This window comes from Rattus norvegicus, chromosome 1 (assembly GCF_021556685.1).
Source record: "Rattus norvegicus strain SHRSP/BbbUtx chromosome 1, alternate assembly SHRSP_T2T, whole genome shotgun sequence".
NCBI lineage: Eukaryota > Metazoa > Chordata > Mammalia > Rodentia > Muridae > Rattus > Rattus norvegicus.
The window spans coordinates 131,780,090-131,806,523 of record NC_141534.1 but is presented as its reverse complement, the minus strand read 5'-3'; the positions used below and the strand labels follow the sequence as shown (position 1 = coordinate 131,806,523).

The window sequence follows — 26,434 nt, the reverse complement described above, 5'->3', positions numbered from 1 at the left end:
AACCCCTATCATACCACCATGGCTTGATTAACTCTCAGAGACAATGTTGGAAAAAACAGCAAAACAAACAAGTGCTTTCTACTTGCATGAAGCTTACAGCAGGCAAAGCTAATATGTGTTGATAGATATTAGCATAGGGAAAACCAGGTTGGGGCAGGGACAATAGGGAGACATCAGAATCTCTACAGCTGGTCTCCATCAAGTATCTCCTACCCTCCCCAGCCCTTTCTGAAAGAAACTGTCTACCATATCCTTTTCCTCCACCATCTTTTCATAATGTGGAGTAAGAGCAGGTGTCCAGGATGTGTATCTTCTGTTCACAGATCTGAAGACAGAGAGGGAATATACTCACTACCAAGGACCCTCATCTGCACTTGGACCAGACCTTATGGGACACTCATTGGTGTGTCATCCAAATGAGACTTGCAATAGTTTGCTCCCCAATGGCAGAACAGAGGAGAGAGGCAGAGCAAATTCTTTTGGAGCTCATGAGTGACACAGACTCATCAGCCTGTATAATGGAGACACAGACCATATCTTTCCAACAGAATGATTAGACCATGACCAAAAGTAGCTTGGAGAGAAAAGAGTTAATCTGATCTTATAACTCTCAGGCCATATAGTCCATCACCAAGGGAAGTCAGGGCAGGAACTTAGAGGTAGGAACTGAAGCAGAGGCCATGAAGGAGTGCTGCTTCCTGGCTTGCTCAGCCTGCTGTCTTACAGAACCTAAGACCTGCCCAGGGATGGCACCATTCACTGCAGTCTGGGCCCTCCCTCCCACATCAATCATCAACCAAGAAAATGCCCACAACAGGCTAATCTGAAGGAGGCATTTTCTCTGTTGAGGTTCCCTCTTCCCAGGTGACTCCAGCTTGGTCAAGTTGATAGAGAGACAGACAGACAGACAGATGATAGATAGATGATTGATTGATTGATAGATAGATGATAGATATAGATAGATGATAGATAGAAGATAGATAGATAGATAGATAGATAGATAGATAGATAGATAGATAGATAGATCAGGACACCAAATAATAATCATTGTCCATCGTGGCAGAGGGTAAACACCCACTGGAAGTCAGCATCATTCTCTACAGTTATTCTATACATTGTATATGGCACACAACTGAAAAATTATTAGGGGAGAAAAGAATTAAAATGACATGACTGAAAATTGGGATTAAAACTAGCTGGGGTTTCTGGGCATCCTGGCACTTGCTGTAACCTCAGCACTGGGGCCCTGGAGTAGGAAAATCAGGAATCCAGAGGTCCTTGGACACATAACAAGTTCAAGGTTGACCTGGGCTACTTGAGCCCCGTTTAAAAAAAAAAAGCAAGGAGAAAACACACATAAGAAAGTAGCTGAGGTCATTGGAAGTTCTTTTATGCATCATAAAGCCAATTACTTCATACAAGGGTATCTGGGAATTTAAGGGGTTCAGCCCTTACCTGAGCATCAGAGACCACTGGGGTTGTATATTTAAATGCTTTCCAATGCACCAACCCATACAATCAGGCTCTGACCTGATCATCAGCCATGACTCTCTCGTATCTATAAAAGATAAAAGAGCCCTTTAAGGCCACCATAAAGGCTTTCTGTTTACTCTCCACCGTCCATACCTAACCTGGAGTTTCAGGTTCCAGAGTGTGCTGACGCCAGCAAATAGCTCAAGACAACAGCAGTGAGCACCCACCATCACCCACTTGTGTTCTTCAGTGACTCTTCAGGCCTCACTCCCCTGCCACTGTTCTACTGCCTCACAGCGGCTGCCATTAATGGAAGGAAGGCAGGCTGGGAGCTACTCCAACAGAGATCTACCTCCACCTCCAGAGGAGGCGCAAGGAGAGAAGGAAGAGAAGGAAGAGCTGCAGCCACAGGGATGACCCAGAACATTTGATGGATGCCCCTTTTCTCAGGAAGTTCCTGAAGAAATCCATCCCTTGGATAAGAGTTAGGGAGAAATGAGCACAAGGAAGATGAGCTCAGAAAAGAAGGATTGCAGCATCTGAGACACTAAGAGAGTAACCAGGGTGAAGAAAAGCAGCGGGGGAGGAGCTAAGGAAGACATCACAAGAATCTAAACATGGAGATGGGTCTGCAGAGAGGGGACAGATGGGAAGAATAAGTTTACTGTGCCAACTGGAGCCTCTGCAAATAAGCTATAGGGAACACAGCAGCCTCTGGACAGGGTCTGAGAACATCAGTACACAGAAACCAGGCAGCAAAACACCTCACCCGCTGCTGGGAATGTCCTGAGAAGTGCATTGAAGAGCATTTCATTGTGGAACATGAGAGTCCCCACACAGACTAAGAAAGCCACAGGAACCGAATCCTATGGGACGATGAGGCTGCCCACTACAGCCTGTACAACACACTCTTAAAGGATCACTCCTGTTTATTGAAGAACAGCAACCATGGGAAGCCCAGGAGGAAGAGGCCTGACATGGGGAGGTTTCTGTCATCTCCTGGTCAGGGCCAGGTTCTGGTTAACCCTCAGGGAACTGGAAGAGTGTCAGCAGAACGGCAAAGGTGATGAGGATGATGGCCACATCTGGGCCCAGAAGGCCTGCATTGAGGCCAAGCCTGTGACGGTGTCCCTAGTCCACATGTGGGTCATTGTGCGTGTGTTTGTGTGTTGCATGAGAAGCGCCCCAGCATGAGAAGTGGATCTGTTGGCCCACGCATGACATAAGTACCCTGGTGGACATTGTGCGTGCGTGCGTGCATGCGTGCGTGCGTGCGTGCGTGCGTGCGTGCGTGTGTGTGTGTGTGTGTGTGTGTGTGTGTGTGTGTGTGTGTGTAGGAGATTTGAGTTGCCCACACATGGTACTCAACTCTACAGGATGAATACATGACAGATATAGATGAGCTTTTCTTGATGGAAACACCACACAATTACAGTTACACCCTACAAAGCTGTAACTGTCTTGGGAAAGCCTAAACAGTTCCAGCAGTTCCAGTGGCACACCTCTGAACAGTATCTCCATGGTCCTAACCCTGCAACACTAACCCACATTCAACCATGGGGCATCAGTCACAGCTACATTCCACTCCTGAAGATGTCGGATATCCAGTCACTTGTAGTGAGCACAAGGCAGCAGAGCAGTTAGCCATCTTTGAGAAGCAGTGCCTCTCAGAGCAGCATTCTCTGTGACGGAAGATCTGCAGCCGGCAGATCGTTAAGGTTCCACATCCTTAGAGACTTTAAGACAAGGCCCGTGTTTTATGAAATTCAAGAAAGTAAACCAACTCCATGTCATTAGCATTTTGCTTTTGGTTCCAAAATTCTTATATTACCAAAATTTAAGGGAAACGCTACTGTTGATGAGCAAAGATAGTAAGAAGTAGAAGGCGGGCGAATAAGAACAAAATGTTTTTAGGACAGAACTTACTCGTATGAAATCCATAAGTGTATTGTAAATGAACGCTCCTCTTGGGAGGAAAAAACAGCTTCCTGGGCTCAGATCATGGAAGAAGAAAAGCTCTTGTTCCTAGGCGGAAAGAGTAATTAATTGTATTTCAAATTCCATCTCTTGCTTAATGTGTGTCATACCCGAAGTGGCCATCATAAAAAGCCACATCACTTCATCCCTCTCTGATCCATTGCCAGGCCTCCCAGGTCCCTCAGTGTCTGTTTAGATCTATAGTGTGTGCAAAATGATGGCACATGTAAAGCGATTAATCATATTTATGACTTAGCCTTGAACTTGGCTTTTCTGTTATCTTTTGTTATTCACTACTAATTTTTTTAGTATAAATCTATAGCTTATTGGTTAAGTGTTCTTCATACATTTAGAATCTAGGTCTCACATGGGGGCAACACGACAAGGTGAGAAAGAAAAGTCCATTGCAGAAGGCAGGCCTCAAGGGATGTGAGCCTTCTGTGGTGTCACCCCTAAGAGTGCCCTGTGTACAGGGTATCTCCTAGCAACCCTGCCACCTACTCCTCAAGACAGATGCGGACGGCTTTGTAAATGAACGCTTTGTCCACCGTGTGGTACGGCTGGATCCTGGCAGGATGGAGAACAGGTCTTAGGGCCACCTACTTTCAAATCTTACTCTTGTTGTCCACAGACCGCTGCCTCTTAGATAAGGAGCACATCATCGAGTAAGAACGAAGTCTAATAATAACTTATACCATGATAAAAATAACCTCTCACAAAAAGATTTCTAGATTCTGGCCAAAGATGGAGAACGGAAACTGGTTAGACGTCGACTCAAGCGTGTGGGCATGGCTACATCAGTAGCCAGCAGTGAGCATCTGTGCGGTGCGGCTGCAGCAGACAACGGCTGTCTGTGGGATGAGGGCGGGGCGTACCTTCCCGATTTTCCTGTGGTCCCGGCTCCTGGCCTCCTCTTGGAATTTTTCCCAGTCTCTCATCATTTTGCTGTCAGGAAAGGATATGCCGTAGACCCTCTGCAATGTTTCCATCTCAGGGTTCCCTTCCCAATATGTTGAGGAGTTCTAAACATCAACAAGAGACTGATTTAAAAATAAAAACCAAACGTTTAGCAGTAACACCACTCTTCAACATGTTCGCAGGCTTTCTATTATAATACCCACAATGCTTAGCTACAGACGTCTGTGTAGTGTTTGGAAGAGTCTTAAAAGGAGTCTAGTGAAAACTTCCCATCCAAATTATAACACTGACCACCAAATTCGGTAAAGTCTGCTGTGGATTCTAGGAGTGAAAGTGGCAGGAGGAGTGGGGAGGAGAGAAGGTTGAGGAGCAGCTGTGATCACCAAGCTGGAACCAGAGAAGGCAAGAGGTTCATGCTGTGCCTCTGACCTATGGCTTGTGATGAGGAGCATCAGTAGGAGATGTGTAACTAAGATCTCCAGAGACAAAGGTCCAGAAAGGTCAGGCCTCAGAGTCAGCCCCATTCCCTGTCACTGTCAGCACGGTGCTCACACTCAGTCAGCCCCATTCCCTGTCACTGTCAGCACGGTGCTCACACTCAGTCAGCCCCATTCCCTGTCACTGTCAGCACAGTGCTCACACTCAGTCAGCCCCATTCCCCATGACTCCTGGTACAGTGCTCACACTCAGGCTGCCTTTCTGTTTGCCTGCAGTTGATTATTCTTACAGGCAGAAAGATTTCTTGTTCTCATTGGCAATACAAGAAATCCACAGTCCAGCTGTCCTTGGTGTCTGCTGAGGATTAGTTAGAGCTCTTCAGCACACACCTAAATCCACAGACACTGGAGTCTCTTATACAAAATTTTAAGATGGGGGGCTGGAGAGATGGCTCAGTAGTTAAGAGCACTGATTGCTCTTCCAGAGGTCCTGAGTTCAATTCCCAGCAACCACATAATGGCTCACAACCATCTGTAATGGGATCTGATGTCCTCTTCTGGTGTGTCTGAAGACAGCTACAATGTACTTATAATTAAGAAAGAAAGAAAGAAGAAAGAAAGAAAGAAACTAACTTTTGGCTACAACCAAGCCTGTACGGCATTTAAAAAATTTAAAGATGGTGCATTATTATAAGATGGTGCGTCAGTATAAGATGGTGCGTTATTATAAGATGTGCATTATTATAAGATGTGCATTATAAGATGTGCATTATTATAAGATGTGCATTATAAGATGTGCATTATTATAAGATGGTGTATTTGCACACAATCTATACAAGTTTCCTGCACACCTTAAGCCACCTCTAGAGTACCTTGTGCAAAACAGATGCTATGTATATGTTTGCTGCAGTGTACTATTTAGGAAATAATGCCCCACCAACTGCCACCATTCCCGACCCCCACATGTGCAGTCTATGTATTCTCAGCATAGGCACTGTTTGTTTTTTAGATATTTTTACTGGGGAGTTAATTAAATCCATGTATGTAAAACTGTGAATATGGGAGAACATCTAAATAAGGGGCAGTACTTAAAAACCAAATGCAGGGTTAGAGGGATGGCTTCATAGTTAAGAGCACTTGCTGTTCTCAAATAGGTTCTGAGTTCAGTTCCTAGCACCCACATCAGGCAATAACTTCAGGGGATTTGACACTTCTGGCCTCCCCAAGGACACACACACACACACACACACACACACACACACACACTCTCACACTTCACACTCACTCACACACACACTCACACACATACAAATACAAAATAAAGACAAATCTTTAAGAAATGGCCATATAAAAAGATATGCATTATAGTATTTAGAATAAGAATAAATGATAATCAAAAGTTATATAGGTTTTAATTATCAAGATTCTAAAACATATTACTTTTAGTGAAATAAAAGAAGAATATAGAAGACATGAATAAAATCTTTTATCTAGTTTACCTTGTTATATTTATAAATTTACAAAAATCCTTACCTTGAATATTTTTATGGCTTTAATTTTTCCAGTGTGTCTTACATGGGGGCCTTTACAAAGGTCAATCAGTGGACCACACCTACAATGAAAGATTTAAGACACGCCCAAACACGGTTACAGCTTTTTGGACTGTTCATTATAAACTCCATTAGCATACTGTCCCATTTAGCAATTACTGACAACTTGACAGCCTAGAATCACCTGTAAGAGGGTCCCACTTGAGTAATTGTCTTTATCGGATTGGTCAGTGGGCACATCTGTGAAGGTTTGTCTTGATTGTGCCAATTAAGACAGGAGTGCCCAGCAGAGCACAACAAGCACTTCTGTGGGCAGGTGGTTGTGGGCTGTGTAAGAAGCTAGCGGAGAACAAGTCGGAATGAGGGTTGCTTGCCTGCCTGCCTTCTTTCCTTCCTCCCTCCCTCCCTCCCTCCCTCCCTCCCTCCCTCCCTCCCTCCCTCTCTCCCTTCCTTCCTTCCTTCCTTTCTTCTTTCTTTGTTTCCTTTTGTGTTTGTTTATTTGTTTGTTTGTTTGTTTGTTTGACTCAAAGTCTCTGTATGTAGTCCTTGGACCTGATGCAGACCAGGCTGGCCTTGAGACCACAGAGATCTGCCTCCCTTGGGCTCCTGTCCTAACTTTCCTCAATGACTGACTGACTCACAGATGTAAGCCAAATAAACCACTCCCTCCACTAACTTGCTGGTGCTCAGAGTGTTTTATCACAGGAACAGAAAAATGACCAGGACACATATTTTTAAGTGAAAGGTTGCACTTTTCTATACATATGGGACAAGCTTTAATTTAGGGTCAAGGAGGGAAGCAACTCGTCTAGCCACAGGTCACAGATAGCTCTTTCTATGTATACTCAAGCGCCACAAAAGATCTGAAGACACTATGTATATAAAGACACCCCTTTTAAACTGTCCCATCACCGTGATAAACCAGAAAGCCAATCCCTGTCCACACCAGGATTCAGGGCGGCTGCTCTTGAGTCCAAGGCCCCATCGAGCCCTGCATTAAAGCTGGAACACACTAACCTGTAAACAGTGGTCGTCGGAGTGTCAACTTTCTCCTTCAGAATCCGGCACTTAAATTTATTGTACTATAAAGAAAATGTTTACATATTATTACAAAAACATTTTTATTGATTATTTTATGTATATAAACACACTAGCTGCCTTCAGACATGCAAGAAGGGGGCATCAGATTCCCTTATAGATGGTTGTGAGCCATCATGTGGTTGCTAGGATTTGAACTCAGGACCTCTGGAAGAGCAGTCAGTGCTCTTACCACTGAGCCATCTCTCCAGCCCCACAAAGAACCTTTTCATAGGAAAGCTACTCTCTTTAAGAAGCTCTGATAGGTTGTCTAATCTGTTCAAGGTATTGGGAACTGTGGATATGCTGTGCTCACAGCCAAGAGCTACACTGATCCAGTACGAGACCCCAGAGTCACATGGTTAGTGAACTCTCGCATATGACCACGCGCTGTGAATAAAAGACCCGGGCCACAGAGGTGGAAGGCCCGACCTCTATACTGCTTATGTGTTCAACACTAATTCCATCTTGGCTTTACTCTTAAAATGTAGCAGCCATGCGGTCAAGGTACACACTTGGCTCACATTTCACTGGATAGCACTCTTCTAGAAGATCCCATTTTAATACATAACATAAATACAGCTCTTGAGGAACATTACCACTATTTTTATAAAAACAAACCTTACATGACATCGTTACATTTGCTAAAAAGTCACGGTATCATTACACTTAACCAGTTAAGGTAATTCACCAGAGTCTCTGCTTTTACTGCATTAATCACAGGATCGAGGGGTCCATGTTAAACAACGACTTAAGACAGCTGTTGGGTTTGTGCAGAGTATCTGTTTCATCCCAATATGTTCAAGTCAAATCACGAAAGTTGGTGCTTAGTTCTTTAGAGTAGTGAGAAGCAGAAGCGGCCCACAGCATGGAAGAAAACATCTGTGGCTGTTAGTTAGAGACTGATACTGGGAAGATGTAAGTTGTTAAAATGCAAACCAAACAAAAAAATATACCCTCATTCAAAAACTGCTAAGAGACCAGAGCAGACGATTCTACAAGGAAGATGTCCAAATGGTCAATAAATGCACTGAGAGGTTCAGCATCACTGAGCCCTCAGAAAAAAGCAAATTGAGACACAACCATACCCCACTCCACACCCATGGATGGCTCTTATAAAATAAACAGAATTCAGAAAATTATATCTATATCATATCACATATATAATAGCCAAAAGAAGTAAAATAAGCATTTAAAACAGAAATCTGTATGTTCACATTTATATTAGTATATACACAACAGTCAGAATATAAGCAATTCCAGTACTCAGGGGCAAATGAACTGATAAACACGGACACACACACACACACACACACACACAAACATACACACACGCACACACATGCATGCACACACACACAGAGACACAAACACACACACATGTACACACATAGAGACACAAACACACACATGCATATACACACACACACGCACACACATGCATGCACACGCGCACACACACACTCATGCAGCAGGAGTTCTTAGGTGGTATTTTGCTAAGAAGGCAATTCTGACAGGGTCTGCAGCACCAGTGCCCCTTGAGAGCAGTTCATGAGTGAGACAGCCCAGTCCCAAAGGTAAAATAGTGTGTGAGACACTGAACAGAGGTTCCTGTTCCATTCATACAGCAGTAAACAGGGCTGATGGCCAGGGCCGGGTGGAGGCAATGGCTGTTGGTCCTTAGTGCTAGAGGTTTCACTCTGGAAGATGTGAGTGGATGGTGGAGATGTCTTCATCACCCTCACAACAGCTCTCCAGACTGTGCGTGACCCCTGACCCCTCATAACAGCTCTCCAGACTGTGCATGTGACCCCTGACCCCTCACAGCTCTCCAGACTGTGCGTGTGACCCTTGACCCCTCACAACAGCTCTCCAGACTGTGCGTGGGACCCCTGACCCCTCACAACAGCTCTCCAGACTGTGCATGTGACCCCTGACCCCTCATAACAGCTCTCCAGACTGTGCATGTGACCCCTGACCCCTCATAACAGCTCTCCAGACTGTGCATGTGACCCCTGACCCCTCACAGCAGCTCTCCAGACTGTGCGTGTGACCCCTGACCCCGCACAGCAGCTCTCCAGACTGTGCGTGTGACCCCTGACCCCTCACAGCAGCTCTCCAGACTGTGCGTGACCCCTGACCCCTCACAGCAACTCTCCAGACTGTGCGTGTGACCCCGACCCCTCACAGCAGCTCTCCAGACTGTGCATGTGACCCCTGACCCCTCACAGCAGCTCTCCAGACTGTGCGTGTGACCCCTGACCCCTCACAGCAGCTCTCCAGACTGTGCATGTGACCCCTGACCCCTCACAGCAGCTCTCCAGACTGTGCATGTGACCCCTGACCCCTCACAGCAGCTCCCAGACTGTGCTGCTGAACAATAGTCAATCATTTTCAGGGAGGGAAGAAAACCGCGTTACGTTAATAGCCTCTAATATTCCTGGTGAAAAGATTTTATGCTAAATTTTCCCAGTTACCTTAAACATTTCCAGGAGACTGTCCTTGCTGACTTCCAGTCTTTCAAACGGTTGCTTTTCTTTGATGATAGTTTTACATATGTTCTCCAGGGCAGACAGCTCCGTGCTGGACACCACTCTGAAGAGACAAGAGACTATGAGCCTCAGTACACAATTCCAGACGCCATCTACCCCTTCCTCCTCAGTTCCAGGGCCTTCAGCACCAGTTGATATGCTTTCTAAACCGCGTTGGTGCTTCAGGCACATATACACTATTGTTCGGAGAGCTATATGAGGGCTCCCCATACCCCTGCCCTCCATGGCTTGTCAGAGCCAGCCTTGAAGGAAGGTTTGTGCACACTGCAGTCACACACACTCACTCTGCATAAAGGCTGCACTTGCTGCTGCTCCTGCTTGGGGCTCACTCCCTCTCACTCCCTCTCACTCCCTCTCACTCCCTTCCTGGCGCATCGACTTCTTTGCTGCTCCTGAAATAGCCATACACAATCCTGGAAAGGACTGGAATGTTCTCTCCTAACTCACTCCTCCATTCTGGCCTCTGCTTCAGCGACACACATGCCTCTTGCATCACCTATGTCCCCACTCACGTGTGTGTGTGTACATGTGCATGTGAATGTGCATATGCATGTGCATATGTATGTGTGTGTGTGTGTGTAGGTCCCTACGGGTAGCACAGCCAGAAGCACAATAATCCTCAAAGAAGTGAGAATGAAAACTTGGTTCATCCCAACTTAGTCTGGATCTAACTTTGGTAGTCCGATCCCAAGCAGTTAACTGACCAGCATATTTAAACACAGTACAATTTGGGGTCAAGTTTCCTGGTGTAATACAATCCCCAGTGCATAAAGAGGCATAGTTACATTGAGACTCAACTCATTTCTTCCAAGAGGATGAGTTTAGAGGTAGGCTTCCTGTCTTAGCTCAGGGGCCTTAGGGAGGACCTGGTGTGGTCTCAGCTATACAGATAGCATAGAGGTCATTTGGGCTATTAGACACTCTGGTCTTAGTTGTGGGCACTTGATATGACCTGGCCCTACAGATGATGTAAGCCACCAGGCTGTCAATCACTTCCAATCCTCACCCTTCTGGATGAGAACACAGGTTATACACCCTTTCCTTTGAGACGCCAGTCCTGCATGCTGTTTTCCCTGGTGATCTGTGGGCACGAGAGCCTTCTGCTGGCAACACTCCTGGATTCTTTTCCTTCAATCACTAATCAGCATCTGATGGCAGCTGGCTATTTGTGTGTTGTCTGTCTCACCCCGGCTAACTTTCAGCTCCATGAGGATAGACTGACCATCCACAGCTGAGCCCACAGTACCACACATAAGGTTAAATAATCAAAAAGCTCATGTCGCCTGCACGAAGCTGGGAGGCTGGTAACAAGAGAGGGCACTGGATACAATGCTGTGATCAGAGAGAGTCTCAACCAGTAGCTGTGCCTTCACTGTGCCAATGACATGAAGGCGCCCTCCAGAGACCACGGCATCACTGGAAGCCTGGAGCTTTACTGGAAGCCTGGGGCATTACTGGAAGCCTGGGACTTTACTGGAAGCCTGGGACTTTACTGGAAGCCTGGGACTTTAGTCCCAAACCCCACTCCAGACAGGGAGAGGAGATAGTGAATCTATCATCAACGGCCAACGATTTTATCAAATGTGTGCGTCACGAAACATCCATTGAGGCCTGGGGAGATGGCTCAGTGGTTAAGAGCACTGACTCTTCTTCCAAAGGATCAAGGTTCAATTCCCAGCACTTCGTGGCAGCTCACAACTGTCTATAATTCCAGCTCCAGGGGATCAGACACCTCACGCAGACATACGAGCAGGCAGAACACCAATGTACATAAAATAAAAGTAAAAAACAAATTATAAAAACAAACCGTCTATTGAAAAGCACTGAACAAGGCTTCAAAAGGCTTACTAAGCCAGTGGTACAGCCCAAGGGACCACACCCCTCCTGCCTGCTCATCCGTATCCTTTGAAACAGCCTTTATAATAGATCAATAGTCTTCTATGAGTCGGTACCAACCACTGAACCCAGAGAGTGGGCTGTGGGTCAGACATGTGGAAGGCTTCAACTGTGACTGGCATCTCTAAGGTGGATCACAGCCTTACAGGAGTGAGACTTGAGCTGTAGGTCTGGGATAATGCTTAGATGGTATCCAGCGGGCTGGAGAATCAGTTGATTCTTGAGGGGGAAAAAGAACAAACAAAATACCCACACACTCACAGTCATAGGTATCATCTACTCTAACTTATACGTCAAAACAGCTCAACCTGGGAAAGCCTGGAAGATGTGATGACAAATGTCTTTAATGCCAGCATGTGGGAGGCAGAGGTAGGAGACGTCCTGTGCGTTCAAGAACGGCCTGGTCTACACAGCAAATTCCAGGTCAAGCAGGGATTTGGAGTGAGACGGTGTCTCAAAAACAAACAAACAAACAAAAAAAAAAACCCCAAACAAATTCAAAATAAAAAACAAACGAAACCTCCAGCTATGTAATGCCAGATACCCTGTTAGGGAGTCATTATGCAACCCATATTGCCCATGGGGTTGATGGGCAAATATGTTCTATGCTCACCCAAACAAGAGACTGTGAGTCTGAGCAAACCACAAGTGAAAGGAGACAAATGTTTAGGAGATAAAATTGGGAAACTAAGCAGGGGTGGTGAGGAGTCTGGGGGGGGGGTTAGGGCTGGACTGGGCTGCCAGATGGGGAGTATATAAGAATTAGAGGGACCCAAAGTTTCAATCTGGACACTGTAGTGTCCCTAGGAACCATGAAGGCTACAGAGCTGGGGTAGGTGAAGCAGGGGGAGAGGGCCATGACTCCATGTACAGAGCGTGACACCACTGTGAACCACCACCTGGAACTCAGTGTGTGAGACATTCAGTGCCACTGACAGTGCCTCAATCATCGTGAGCAGAAGCAGACAACTCCCCAGGATGGAGCATGTAATTCTGGCTCGAATCAGCGCCATGTCTAGCAAGTTCTACATTAAGTAAACAGCATATGATATCCTTCGAGGCAGAAGAAAGACTAGGTTGAAAGTCACTCTCCAACCTGAGCTCATTTGAAAAACATTTTCCACAAACGGCAAACTGGCTTGACAATGATACAATACACAGCGACTTAGCTAATATGTAACCATTGTAAAACAATGGCATACCCACGTGCAATCACTCAGCAGCCTTACCTGTCTCCAATGAACATATCATAATAGAATCCATTTTCAATGGGTGGGCCGTAGCACAGGTGGCCTCCATAGTACAGCTCCATGGCCTCCCCCAGGACGTGAGCGCTGGAGTGCCAGTACACCTGCAAGATGTGGGCAGGAAGGCTGTTGGCTACCAAAACCATCACGGGCCATCGGCAGTAAAATACCATGGTAATCAAGCGAATGGACACTGGGGCGGGGGACTGCCAAAAGTAGAGACTCCTCAATGCCTACTTGGAAAGGAATGTCCCCTGCATCCTCCCCTGCGTGACCTGCAAACTTAGGTCTAGCTCAGAGTAGCTCTGCCAGGAGCCGCAGCTACAGTGTAGCTGCTCCCTAACCTTCCTTCTGTGCCTTAGACTGTGCAGAACCAGGCCATCCACTCAGAATACTGAGCTGAGTGACCACATGAGAACAGGGATGGAGGGGTACCAGTTCCCTGTGTTTTTCCAAGACAGCCTCCCTGGACTCAATGCAGACAGGGAAGTGGCTACTTAGAGATATTGCCAAAGTCAGTGAGATTTCATATCTGTATATCTATCTTGTGCTGGCTGGTCTTGTGTCATCTCAACACGCAAACTAGAATTATGTGGAAGGAGAGAACCTAGATCAAACTATAAGGCATTTTCTTAATTAGTGATGGATGGGGAGGGCCCAGCCCATTGTGGGTGGTACATTTCCTGGGCTGGTGGCCCTGTGTTCTATAAGAAAGCAGGCTGAGCAAGCCATGGGGAGCAAGCCAGTAAGCAGCACTCCCCCAGGGCCTCTGCATCAGCTCCTGCCTCCAGGTCCCTGCCCCGTTTGAGTTCCTGTGCTGAGGATGGACAGTATTATGGAAGAATCAGCCAAATAAACCCTTTCCTCCCCTCTTGCTTTTGATCATGGTGTTTCATCGTAGCCATAGTAACCCTAAGTCTTCCTATGCTAGATAGCACATGACTGTGAAAGTTTGAAAGAGTTTGAAAGGCTCACGAAGGAAAAGGTGATTCCAGGGGGAATTGCTGGCCACCAGAGACCCCCGAGGAGTATATGTCTGGGCTAATTTACCATAGTCCAAGGACAGGTTATCAGCCCTACAGATTCAGAGACCCGATTTGGTTTCAAATTTCCAAGGAATCAGTATTATTTCAGGGGTAACTAAAACAAACAACATTAGCTTAGTTTATAAGGAATTAATTTTTGTTTACCTATGAGTTAAAATTAACCAAGTCTCTCTCCCACACACACACAAACCAAATACAAAAAGTGAATGATAATGGAGTCCTAGGACAGAATGTTCTTCTCTTTTGTTAAGCAAACAGCAGACAGTACAATTAACGGTAACATTTGGTAAATCAGAGTAGACGGAGGTAGATGCAGATGCAGAGAAGCCATGTATAATCCTGGCCTACTGCTCAGGAAACAGACCGAGCAGGCCATCTTTCCCCAGAGCACCTGACTCAAGGTGCTGCTAAAATAGCTGGCTGACTGCCTGTGTCTTCTTTGGGATATTGCCCTTATCTACATATGTGCCAAACCAAACAATGTCTTAGATACAGGAATATAACGGATAGTAGGAAAAACAGAGACCGTGTCCTTGTGGCAGTGTGCCCACTGGGAGGAGTGACATGCAATCGTATGTCTACCTAGACACGCCTCAGCTCTTGATGTGTCATACCTGTGCGTGGTAGCCATGAGCATGGCTCAGTACTGAATAGAAAAGCCTGCATTTGCAGTGGAGGAAGGTCTGCGTGGCTGGACGTGGAAAGAGGGAAACTTACCAAGGTCTGACGGGTAGAAAAGGACCAGCGTCAGGCTGACCATGGCAAGAGCTTGAGATTTAGGAGTTTAAAGCAGACACCAGTGAAGTCATGTTATAAAACAGCAGGTGAGGGATGGATTTCAGAGAAAAGCCATTACCTAGGCAGATCGGATGGTGATGGTGTAAGAGGCCCAGTGTAGATTCGTAGCCCGTGGTCATAGAGATGGAGAGAAATGTAGACATATATGGGAAAGTATAGACTATGGGCTTGCCCATCACACTGGGAGAGGAGCTAAGCATGCTTATCTGCCAAGGTCTGGACGGAAAGAGCTGGGCATGTGGCGGGGTACACAGAGGTGGGCAGACAGCAAAGGAGCAAGCTTGGTGGTTAGTCAAGAATTTCTAACACAACACGTACATGGAGACCTTGCTGAGGTGTGACACACATGGTACTGAAGTGCATGTGCCTGGAGATTGCAGGGAGTGGGCAGGTTACAGACTTGAGTTTTCAGAATCACGCTTGAACACGGCTTTACTAATATTACCTTGCTTAACAATTTGATGGTTATACTTGGTGTAGCGGTTTGAATGAGAACCGTCCCTCCTACAGTCAAGTATTCCAACACTTGCTCCCCAGCTCACAGTGCTGTTTGAGGGGGTTGGAACCTTTAGGAGATGCAGCCTTGCTGGAAGAAGTGTGTCACTGGGGCAGGCTTTGAGAGTTTATAGCCTCTCCCAATTCCTAGTTTGCTCCCTCTGCTTCCTGCATGTGGGTGGCAATGTGATTGCCAGCTTCGTGTCCCAGCCCCCTGCTGCCAAGCCTCTAGGTCATAATGGACTGCCCCTCTGGACCCTAAACCAAAATAAACCCTTTCTCCATAAACTGCTTTTGGTCATGGTGTTTTAACTCAGTAACAAAAAAACAGCCAACAGCCTTGGCTACTTTAATCAGGAATTATACTGTTCTTACCATCCAGGAAGTGCAACATTGTAGCCTCCTCAGACTAGAGCTGGATTCTACAGAGGCAATAAGCCTGCTGAAAGGAGGTTCCAAGCCATGCTGATGAGCATATAGGAGACATACACAACAATGTGGCACTTACCACAAAAATACTGCATTCACCAGTATTTAAGGGATTTTTCCAAATTCTCCGACAGATACTGAATTACAGGTATACAACTTAAGAGTTGACAAGTCAATTTTGAATAGACACTAACTTAATAGGTAAAACATTTAACTTAAGGAAATAACTTTAAGAAATAATAAACATGGCCTTTTTATTTGAGCATACGTTCTACAAATATTTGTTAGCTATCATTAAATACCATGTTGGAATTTTAAATGTTGAAAGGCCAAGAGTTTCATCACGTTGATTCCAATGTATGGTGCTTCCCATAATTCCGGTATCATTAAGACCCAACTCTGGAAACTTGGTTGTTTTTTTTTTTTTTTGGTTCTTTTATTTGGAGCTGGGGACCGAACCCAGGGCCTTGCGCTTCCTAGGCAAGCGCTCTACCACTGAGCTAAATCCCCAACCCCGGAAACTTGGTTCTTAAATACTTACAGCCTGGGCTTCCTCATTGTCAAACATCAGAAGCTCTACAGTGGAGTCCCCTTCCAACGGGCGGTCCAGGTCCCATAAAACACCATTCACCTTGGCAATTACTGTATTTTCAGCCAGTTCTTTACTAGTAGGAGGGAAAAAAACACTTGGAGTTAACATTTATAATATTATACTTCATTATAAGAAAAGCTTAAAATAACTTCAGGATTTAAAAGAAGTCAGATTGGAAGTACAGGTATGAACTAATAGAATAGACACATTTTACTTGGTAACCATTATTTCATATAAAAATTCATATACACTTGCTATTTTTAAAACCTGAAAAGAAAGCACAAAGAATAAAATTACAATTTCATATAAATCTTCCCTTTAGTTCTAGAAAGAACTGTTTTTAACATTTTGGTACATCACTCTCTGGTCATTTCTTACACTGGCATCTTGTCCATGTTATAAAGAACATCTAGTATGAACATAATTTCATAGCCTGCTCTTTAGTGCCATGAGTCCCCAGGCAGGCTAGAAGTGTTCCATTTACTGAGGAAGCCCTGGCTTTTAGACACTTTGGTCTCCTTCGGTTTGGCTCTCCCAGAAGATATTTGCAGCCATCAAAACCTGTGCCTCTATGTGCCCCTGTCAGTCCAAAGAAATAAAAATGAAATGAAATAAAATTTAGAAAGTCCACAGGATGAGGGCAAGCACCTTCACAAGACTCTGATAATTAGAGTCTCATAACACCTACTCACCCTAAATGACCTGACAGATCTTTGCCAGTGTGATCTCAAACACTGCCACTTTGATTTTGTTGATGATTAATTTTACTTTTAATGAATTATCTGCTTCATTTTCCTATTATCTATAGAGACCTTCCTCCTCCCTCTGTCCCTCCCCTGTCCCTTCCTTCATATTTCAAAGATGACAGTTATGGCTTGAAAACTGTTGAGAAACGAAGTGATAAGAAGAAAGCTAAGAAACCATGGGATGGGGCAGGCACACTTCTATCTCCCAAAAATGACTGTTAACATTTTGATCTATATCCTCCATCGTCTTTTATACATATACTACTATAAAAATGTTGACTATCCTTCTGTGTAAGTTACTTTGTAACCTACTTCTTAAAGCTAAAAATAAAGTGTAGCCCTGTCTCTCTCTGTAGATGGACTTCCAACATGTACTATTTAAGCATTAGAGAGGACCAAATGTTGGGAATTTTGGTTATACTTTTGTGGTGTTTGATTTATTGTTGCTGTAATGAACATTCTCGAACACATACTTTCATAGCCAATTCTTTTCTCCGGATAAAAAAATGAAAGTAAAACCATGATGTCACAGACAATGCATGCTATTGGTTTATGTTGGAGTACAATGCCAAGCTCTTCCAACAGCAGACACACCAGTGTCCCTTGCAGTGGCTCTCAAGCTAGACGCTAGGAATCATATTGGCCCTCATCAGAGTTAGAAGAAATGGGGAAACACCCCTCTAAAAAGAGGAAAATCACATTATAAGAGGATTGTGTTCCAACCTCTAAAGCTGTGGTTCTCAACCTGTGAGTCTCGACCCCTTGGGGGGGAATCGAATGACACTTTTACAGGGGTCACCGAAGGTCATTGGAAAACACAGATATTTAAATTACGATTTGTAACAGGAGCAAAATTACAGTTATGACACACAGGGGTAGCCCAAGGTCATTGGAAAACACAGATATTTATATTACAATTCATAACAGTAGCAAAATTACACTTATGAAGTAACAATGAAAATAACTTTAAGTTGGGGATACAGCATGAGGAACTGTAGTTGAGGGTTGCAACATTAGAAAGGTTGAGAGCCACGAAAGGAAGGACGGGCCTTCATCTCCAGTGAGCATGGCCCTGGAAGACTGGTATTTTTCCAATATTCCCTGGTAAAAAGCCCCCCAAACAACTGCAGACAACCTTCATGATGTCCTACTGAATGAACTTGCCCAGTGTACAGTTGCAGATGTAAACGTCCAAAAGCCAAAGGACCTGTTTCTGTCGCTAGGGTCTTGGGAATCCCTCTATATGTGACCTGATAGCACAGCACGGAAGGAGCATGGTCAGTCGTCACTAAAAGTCAGGGGATCTCTCTGAAGCTATGGCTAGGGTCTCTAGCTACTCTGTAACACGGGACAATCTGGGATGCTTACTCAAAGCAACACAGGTAGATGAACCTTCTTAAAGATGTAAATAGCTTCTGACATGTGCTGGCACCTTCTCTGGGTGAACAAAAGCCTACTCCATGCAGACAAAGCAAAAGTATTCTCTAAGCTGGGTGTGGTGGCACACGGCTTTGATCCCAGCACTTGGGAGGCAGAGACGGGCAGATCTCTTGAGTTCGAGACCAGCCTGGTCTACAAAGTGATGTTCCAGGACAGCCAGGGCTACCCAGAGAAACCCTGTCTTGAAAAACCAAAAATAAATTAATAATAATAATAATATCATTCTCTCAAATAAAATGTCTGAGTTTCCACAGCCTCAAGAACACAAAACTCTTCTTCTGTTTGATGGCTTGATTTTTGGTTTTTGTTTTTTTGTTTTGTTTTGTTTTGTTTTGAGACAGAGTTTCTCTGTGTAGCCAGGTTTGCCTCAAACTCAGACTCAAACTCAAACTCTGTTTCCCCATCATATCTTAACTCCTCAAATACAAAGATCAGTGCCAAATCCAGCTTGGCCATGTAAGGAACAGTATGACATGGTTTCCTGCCCCTGGAACAGAGTCAGCAGGATATGTTGATGGTTGCTGTGGGTCTGAGGCTTCTTTGTATAACAGTGTGCACATTTTCACATTCCTCCTCCAAGGGATGTCCTCTCTGCCAAGCTTATTGATTCCAGGATAATCAGAGATAACAGGAGTCCAGGAGGCTAGGGCGTGTCTATGTCTCAGCAAAATGGTAGAATGCTGTGACCTTCAGGACAGCCTTTAAGGCTGTGGGAAAGAATGTTGAAAACATGAGTCTAAAAATTTATAATTTTCTCAACTATGCAAAGTATAAGGATACAATATTAATTGTATAAAGAGCTTCTCATATCTAAAGAAACAGAGGCAATGCAGTATGAGCCAGCTTGTCAGAAAGATACAAAGACAGGCAGATGCAAAGGTAGGCAGATTCCTTAGTTCACGGTCAGCCTGGGACAGAGGGAGTTTAGATCTAGGCCGAGGCTTGGTAGGAATGGTAATTTCAGGGTGGGGTTTTCTACCCAACTATTGTATCTGTGCTTGTGCTTGTGCTTGTGCTTGTGCTTGTGCTTGTGCTTGTGCTTGCTGTCTCTTTCTAAGAATAAAAGGGTCTTGGGATGCTGATTCATGGGATAATCAAAAGGGAAGCTTGGGTATTGATTGAATTGATATTTAAATAAAAATCTGAGGTGCAAGAGATGAGACATCCAGAGAATTTTTAGAATAGCAAGAGAAAGCAGAGAGCTGTCTAGAGATCACCAGAGAGAGTAGGACACAGAGAGCAATCTGAAAAACTGTCTCGAGCAGAACACAGGGACACAACAATCCATAAAGTTGTCTCCAGCAGAACATAGGCAGTCAGCTTAGATCCACAATTTGACTTTGTTTTGCAGCTCCCAGATACCCCTTCTCTCAGAACTCCTCTCCAAGCCAAGGCTTATCAGTAGTTACAACCTGACTTTATGCGTGGGTTTTCATTTTTTTCTTTTGGCACTGTTAGTATATAATATATACTCAATGCTTACATCCTCGTGTCATTTGCCTTTTACTCTATTTTACCACTGGATCCCTTCCTAAATTTGTTCTTTTGTGCTTCACCACATTGTTGATGTGTACCCAAGGGATCTCACCCCTAGGCAAAAGCTTTATAAAGATTGCTCTCTGGGGCCCATTGTAGCCATGGTTTTCTTGATTCTTGCCCTTTGGGGACCACTGTTTGGCATAATCATGTAATTCTTGTTTGGAACAATGTTTGTAGCCCCCTTATAAAATGTGAGTCTTCTGGGTTCCAGACTAGACTCCTTGTGATGCAAGGATTCCAATAAATCCTTGCTACACCCCGTACTCTCCACATAATTAGATGAGGGTGAGAGTTTGCTGGTCTTTCTAGGCGAGGGCCATCTTCTAGTCACTGTGTAAGCAGTTATGGGAAGTGGGTCATGTCCTTCAGCTTCCCAACAGGATCTTTGACCACAGTTCTTAGTGGGTAGTGTGCAGAGTGAGCTGTGTGAGGGCTATAAATTAGCACATGAAAACCCGTTGACCAGAAAAAGTCTCAACCCTGACAACCTACCACCACCACCAAGGACAGCTCCTTACAAAGGAGATTCTTGCCTATGTGTGATTCTCGGGTTTAAAAGTCCCAGTTTTCACACTGTTTGACACCGAGCGTCTAACCTCCCTACCATCTGTGTCCACGTCTCCCTCCTTGGAAGTGTAGTATCTGCTAATACACATATGTGTCACGGGTCCGTTTCTTTGTTCCTAGATACAAGAATCTGGAAATCAGTCAGGGGTCCTCCCAGACTCCAGTACCCACCAATAACAACGGTGTGGTGGGGTTTCTTCATTGTCAACTTGACACACCTAGGAAGAGGGAACCTCCTTTATGGTACTGCCTCTGTCAGATTGACTAGGGCATGTCTGTGAAGTACTTTCTTACTGATGTAGGAGGGCCCACACCACTATAGGCACTGCCACTCCTGGGTAAGTGAGCCTAGGCTATATAAAAGGTGGCCAGCAAGCCAAGGTGGTCTGGGCTGTGTGACAGAGGTGGCCAGTAAGACAAGGATAAACAGAACTCCCCCATGGCTTCCGCTTCAGTTCCTGCCTCCAGTTTCATGCCTTGAGCTCCTGCCTGGGCTTCCCTTCACTATGGACCCCAACCTGTAAGCCAAACACACCCTTCTGCCTCAGATTGCTTTTGGTAACTGCGTTTACGACAGCAACAGAAAGCAAATAAGACAAGAAGAAATTACCTCTAAGTAAGACTTCACGAATGACTATTTCCAAGAAAAGACGATAACAGCCCCATGACAGATAACAGTGTCAACTTACAGTTTAAATTTACCATTTGAAAAACTGCATGAAGATTTCTTGGTGTATGAATAAAGTCAGCATGGATGTACTGTTAAGGATACAGGGTTTTTTTTTCTCTCTCTCTAGTACGTATTTTTATTAGAACTTTAAAATTTGGACTTTTCAACTAGGAAGAGATCATGATCTTATATTCAATCATGTGGTTTTCTTTGGAGTCAGAGGGAAATCGTCATTATATTTAATTCAGTTAGCTGAATAGGGAAAATATTTTAGTGGTATCTAATAAAACCTTTTGACGGACTCTGGCACAATTACTTAATACTGAAGTATATGTGCTCCAACAAACAGGAAGGGAGGGAGATAGATGCACAAGGAGTGTGTGAGCTCGTGTGTGTGTGTGTGTGTGTGTGTGTGTGTGTGTGCGCTATCGCACATGTGTCTGGTGTGGGGCGGGGGGAGGAGGTCTTACCTAATCCCAGCAGCCACTTGATAAGGTGTTGTTTTCCATTCTTCTCCTTGCACAGTCTTCCCACCAGCCACCCTCACTGAAATCACATTGTTTGTGTTCTTCTTTTCCTGAGTAGCAGGTAACAGCTGATGATCTGTCTTCAACGTTTCAAAAAGCTGCAATCTCTCTTTTATAAAATTCGGTTGCTTCACCTAAGAGTCAATAGCTTACCGTAAGGTTAAGGACTCAGCCCACTGAGCTATCTGCCCCACTTCTCCTCATGCTCACCCTCTCTCCACATCCCCTCCAGCAGACCCACCCCTCTTACCTAGCATCTTTGACTGCTACACCCATGGACAGCTCCCTCTCCCACCACTGACTGTATGTTTATGCAATGCTATACCGTATAGCACTTCTTAGTAGACAACCCTTGGTATCCCGAGAATCGAATTCCTAGAGCCCCATAGATGCTCAAGTCCTTAATAAAGTCACACAGAATTAGCGTGTCTTCTCACATCCTCCCATATGCTTTAAGTCATCTGTAGATGACTAAAAAGCAAAATGCAATGCTCAGGAAATAGCTGTTACACTGTACTGCTTGGGGGAATAATGACCAAAAAAGTCAATCAGTACAGAGCATTTTCTCTCCAAGTATTTCCAGATTTTAAAATCCACAAAGGAGGAACAGGTACGTGCTCATCGGGCGCCGGCTTTGCCATATTTCAGTCTACCTCTAGTTGTTTGTTCTTAGTCTGTCTGACCTCCATAGCCAGACTAGTATCTTTGAGGCTAGTACTCCTCCTTTGTGCCTAACAAGTGCTGAGTCTCTATAAACCCTTGCTGGTTGTTTTTAATACTTTCTTTAAAGAAGGAAGAGGAGGAGGAGAAAGAAGAGGAGGAGGGGGAGAGGGAGACAGAAAGGGAAAGGAAGAAGAAGCAGCAGCAACAGGAAATATGAAATCAGAACTCTATTATTTCACCTTGAAAAGAGTGGAGAAGGTGGGCGGTGGTGGCACACCCTTTAATCCCAGCACTCAGGAGGCAAAGGCAGGTAGGTCTCTGTGACTTTGAGGCCAGCGTGGTTTACAGAGACTGTCAGGACGGCCAAAGTCTTGCTACACCGTATAACATTACGTAAATACTGTAAATAGTGGGGTAGGGAAATGTCCATGGGTATAGTATTCAAAAACATTAGGTAAGAGGGACAGAGAAAGCCTGTTTCAAGAAACAAAACAAAAACAAGAGAGAAGGAAGGAAGGAAGGAAGGAAGGAAGGAAGGAAAAGGGTAGAGAGCACTTTAGCCAGTGCTAGCTTGACTCTAAGAGGTTATTGATGTGGTCCAAACAATAATTTCACTAGTAATTATGTCTTTATCCTAAGTCCTACTGACCCATGTTTAATAGTGAACATTTCTGTTGTTTCTACAACAGCGACTTACCTCCCTGTTGGGCTCAGAATCCTTCAACCTCTTCCTCTTCGTGTCCTTCTCTTGGTTTTGAGTAGGAGGCTGAAAGATTAGTGAGAGGCAAGATCAAAATATGAGAAACCTAGGGAAGGAGGGAACCCAGGGAGCTCATGGCAGGGCCCACGGTTTGAGAGTCCCTGCAGGGCCATGGGAACCAAGATTTACTTATAACCCTCAAGGACCTGGCTTCAGAGTTCAGACCTATCTGTCTAAGCACATTAAAACTGGAGGCGTAGCTCAGTAGTAGAGCACTTACCCAGCACTCACAAAGCCATAGGCCCTGAATCCTACAATACACACTGCCTCTGTGTCTCTCTTTCTCTCCTCCCTAAACTTTAAACATATAATGTCACTGGACATTATTTGAAAGTGTGGCTGCCACCAGACTTTCATTGCGCTCTTTCATTAGATGTTGCCAGAGCAACATCTTTTTAGGAGAAAAAAAGAATCTGTTTTAGAAAGTCTTCAGAACTTAGAAAAATTATCTTATATTTGTTATTTAATAATCTTCTAAAACAAGGAAATACTGTAATCAAATACTTCTGCTAAATATACAGAACACATAGAGGCCTCAAAGTAAACCACCAAAACAAGACAGTAAAAATAACATGTCTTAGGATAGCAAAGAACTAGCCAGCAGAGACTAGAAACTGTTGGTCCTCTTCTCCAAGGACACTGTGACTCTTACTTTAGCGGCCTTTTAAAAAGTTTTATTTGAGACATCATCTTGTTACATAGCCCTGGCCAGCTTAGCCTCAAACTCTCAGCCATACTCCTGCCTCAGCTTCCAGAGTTCTGGATTTGAGGCATGTACCTCAGTCCTTGCAGTCTATCCAATGAAGAGCTGAGAAATTATACTAGCTGATCAGTTAGGAGGTTGGTGGAAACCTAGCGGTTCCCCGGGCCGTGGGCAGTGGGCAGTGCGAGGGCGGGGACACACCCTGCAGCCCTGCCGGCACCCGGGTACAGAGTTGGAACCCGCTGAGTGCGTGCTCCTGGGCCGCCCGGTTACCTCGTGCGCCGCCGCTCGCCGGGCCCCGGGGCCTCCCTGCTCCGCCAGGCGCAGCCGCAGGTCACACAGGCGCTGGTGCAGGTCGCGGTTCTCCGCCTGGAGCTGTGCCACCTCGCGCGTCAGGCGCGGGCCCTCGGCTTGGCCCCGCTCCGGCCCGCGCAGCTGCTCGTCCCTCAGGCGCTGCACCTCCGCGCACAGCCAGCGAATGTCCTCCTCCTGCCGCTGCAGGCGCGAGGCCACCGCCTGAGCGGCCAGGGCCTGGGCCGCCATGGCAGCCTCCTTGTGCCACCTGAGCCCGCCGGCCCAGTCAGAGTGACAAGGAGACGGGGCGGGGCGGAGCTGAAGGGACTCGGGAGGCGGAGTGAAGTGGGGGGTGCATCACTATACGGGGCGGGGCTGGGGCCGGGTATCCCTGCATGGGGCGGAGCGATGCACGGGCAAGAGGCGGGGCCATATCGCGGCAACTGGGCAGGGGCGAGGCGATGGGCAATGAAGAGGGCCAGGCTGTAGGATAATGAGGGTCGGGACAAGAGCGATGGGAGGGGCAAGGGTAGGCAACGTTGCAGAGTAGAAGCGATGAGACCGGGCTGGAGCTAGGCATCACTGCTGGGGACTATGGGATGGCTGAGCAATACTTCATAAAGCAAGGAAAAGGGGCAGGGGGATGTGGCAGGGAGCACGGGCAGGGACATGACCAATGTTGGGTGCACTGCAGGATTAAGAACTATGCTCTGGACCTAGGCAGTAGGAGCGGAAACACTGGATGGACATCTTTACTGTTTGGAGGCGTGTCCGGGTGCCCGATCTATTGTAACTGGAGTTGGGAGATACTGAAGCCCAGAGGAAGTAGTCTCTTGACCGGATTGCCCAAACCGTTAGCAGAGCCTGATGAATTTCTCTCATTCCCCTCTTGAATTCTTGCAGTCACCACACTGTGCAAACCGGGTCTGAAAAGCGGCCATTGAAAATAAACCTTTATGCCAAGGCTATGCAAATACAGTGACACTTGGCAAGGACACACAGAAGAGCACTACAAAAACTTCAGCCCGGCCAGCACAGCATTGCTCACTATTTGGGTCTCCAGCAAATACTGTTCGTAACTGTCCTGACAGGAGAGAAGATTATTTGAAGTAGAAACATTTGTGCTATCGGGCTTTGGAAACAGTGGTCCGCAAAGAATTACGCTCTCATCCTGGAGCAGGAAAAGGCTGAAGCCCTGCTGCCCCCTAGGGGAGGAATTGCCCTAGGGCGAGAGTTCACAGAGCGCTGTGACTTACCAATCTTGTTGGACAGACTGGAACTGAGCCAATGATGGAGACACACCTCCGCCATCGGTACCACTTAATTACGTATACCTCTACCCCTCTACTTAAACCTAAACCTCATATTAGCACCCCAAAGATGAACTTGTTATGGTTCGCTGAACCCCTGTAGCTGCTCATCTTCCCACTGTAACCAGGACGAATAAATCTCCTTTCTCTGCTTTTCTCTGTTAACTGTCATTTTTATCGGCATACTGCAGAGGGGTAGCTGAGCCTATCTCAATGGGACTCCCAGGAGTCAGGCTTTGACTCTAAAGACTCCAGTAATAATTTCATATATGACTTCGTATCTCTATAACCATGAGCAAGAAGCTTTCTGCACATAGAACACGAGTTGGCTTTTACTGTCCTTAAGTTCCTAGAATGTGCCAAGACATGTGCCCCGACCTGCAGGGGTTCAGCAGAGACGTGGGAGGGGCCGAAAGAATAGAGGACAGGAGACTCAAAGAAAGAGAGCAAGTCGATTGTCTCATCAAGCTCTCAAATTTTATTTCAGAACAGCAACTTAAAAAGACAAGCAGGTGGGAAGGCCACACAGGGCCCAAGACCAATTCATCACCGTCACCACCCTCCCATTGTTCTTTCAGTTCCTATAATCCTTAACCAAAACCGTAAATTGCAGGTGTACTGGTAAGAACAGATAACTGGCTAGGTTTCCCAGAAACAGAGGGTGTAAGGGGGTCTGAAACATTCCTGAGAACATTCCTGAAACAGAGGGTGTAAAAGGAGGCGTGGCT

General features: G+C 45.6%; 1 protein-coding gene across 3 annotated transcripts in view; it reads right to left on the bottom strand.

Annotated features, from left to right (window-relative positions):
• Window positions 1-24,692, bottom strand: part of Tars3 (threonyl-tRNA synthetase 3) — a 51,858-nt gene extending 27,166 nt beyond the window's left edge. The window contains exons 1-11 of one of the 3 annotated variants that reach the window (XR_015623962.1): window positions 24,376-24,692; window positions 23,337-23,405; window positions 21,920-22,110; window positions 16,437-16,560; window positions 13,110-13,231; window positions 9,910-10,027; window positions 7,373-7,437; window positions 6,339-6,417; window positions 4,326-4,472; window positions 3,400-3,498; window positions 1,456-1,558 (exon numbers count right to left, since the gene is read on the bottom strand). Coding sequence is in view for 2 of the 3 variants with exons in the window: in XM_087556989.1 (XP_087413115.1) it covers window positions 3,400-3,498; window positions 4,326-4,472; window positions 6,339-6,417; window positions 7,373-7,437; window positions 9,910-10,027; window positions 13,110-13,231; window positions 16,437-16,560; window positions 21,920-22,110; window positions 23,337-23,405; window positions 24,376-24,645 (1,284 nt within the window). In the remaining variant the exon portion in view is untranslated. 3 annotated transcript variants of the gene reach the window in all.
• Window positions 24,693-26,434: the final 1,742 nt, after the last annotated feature.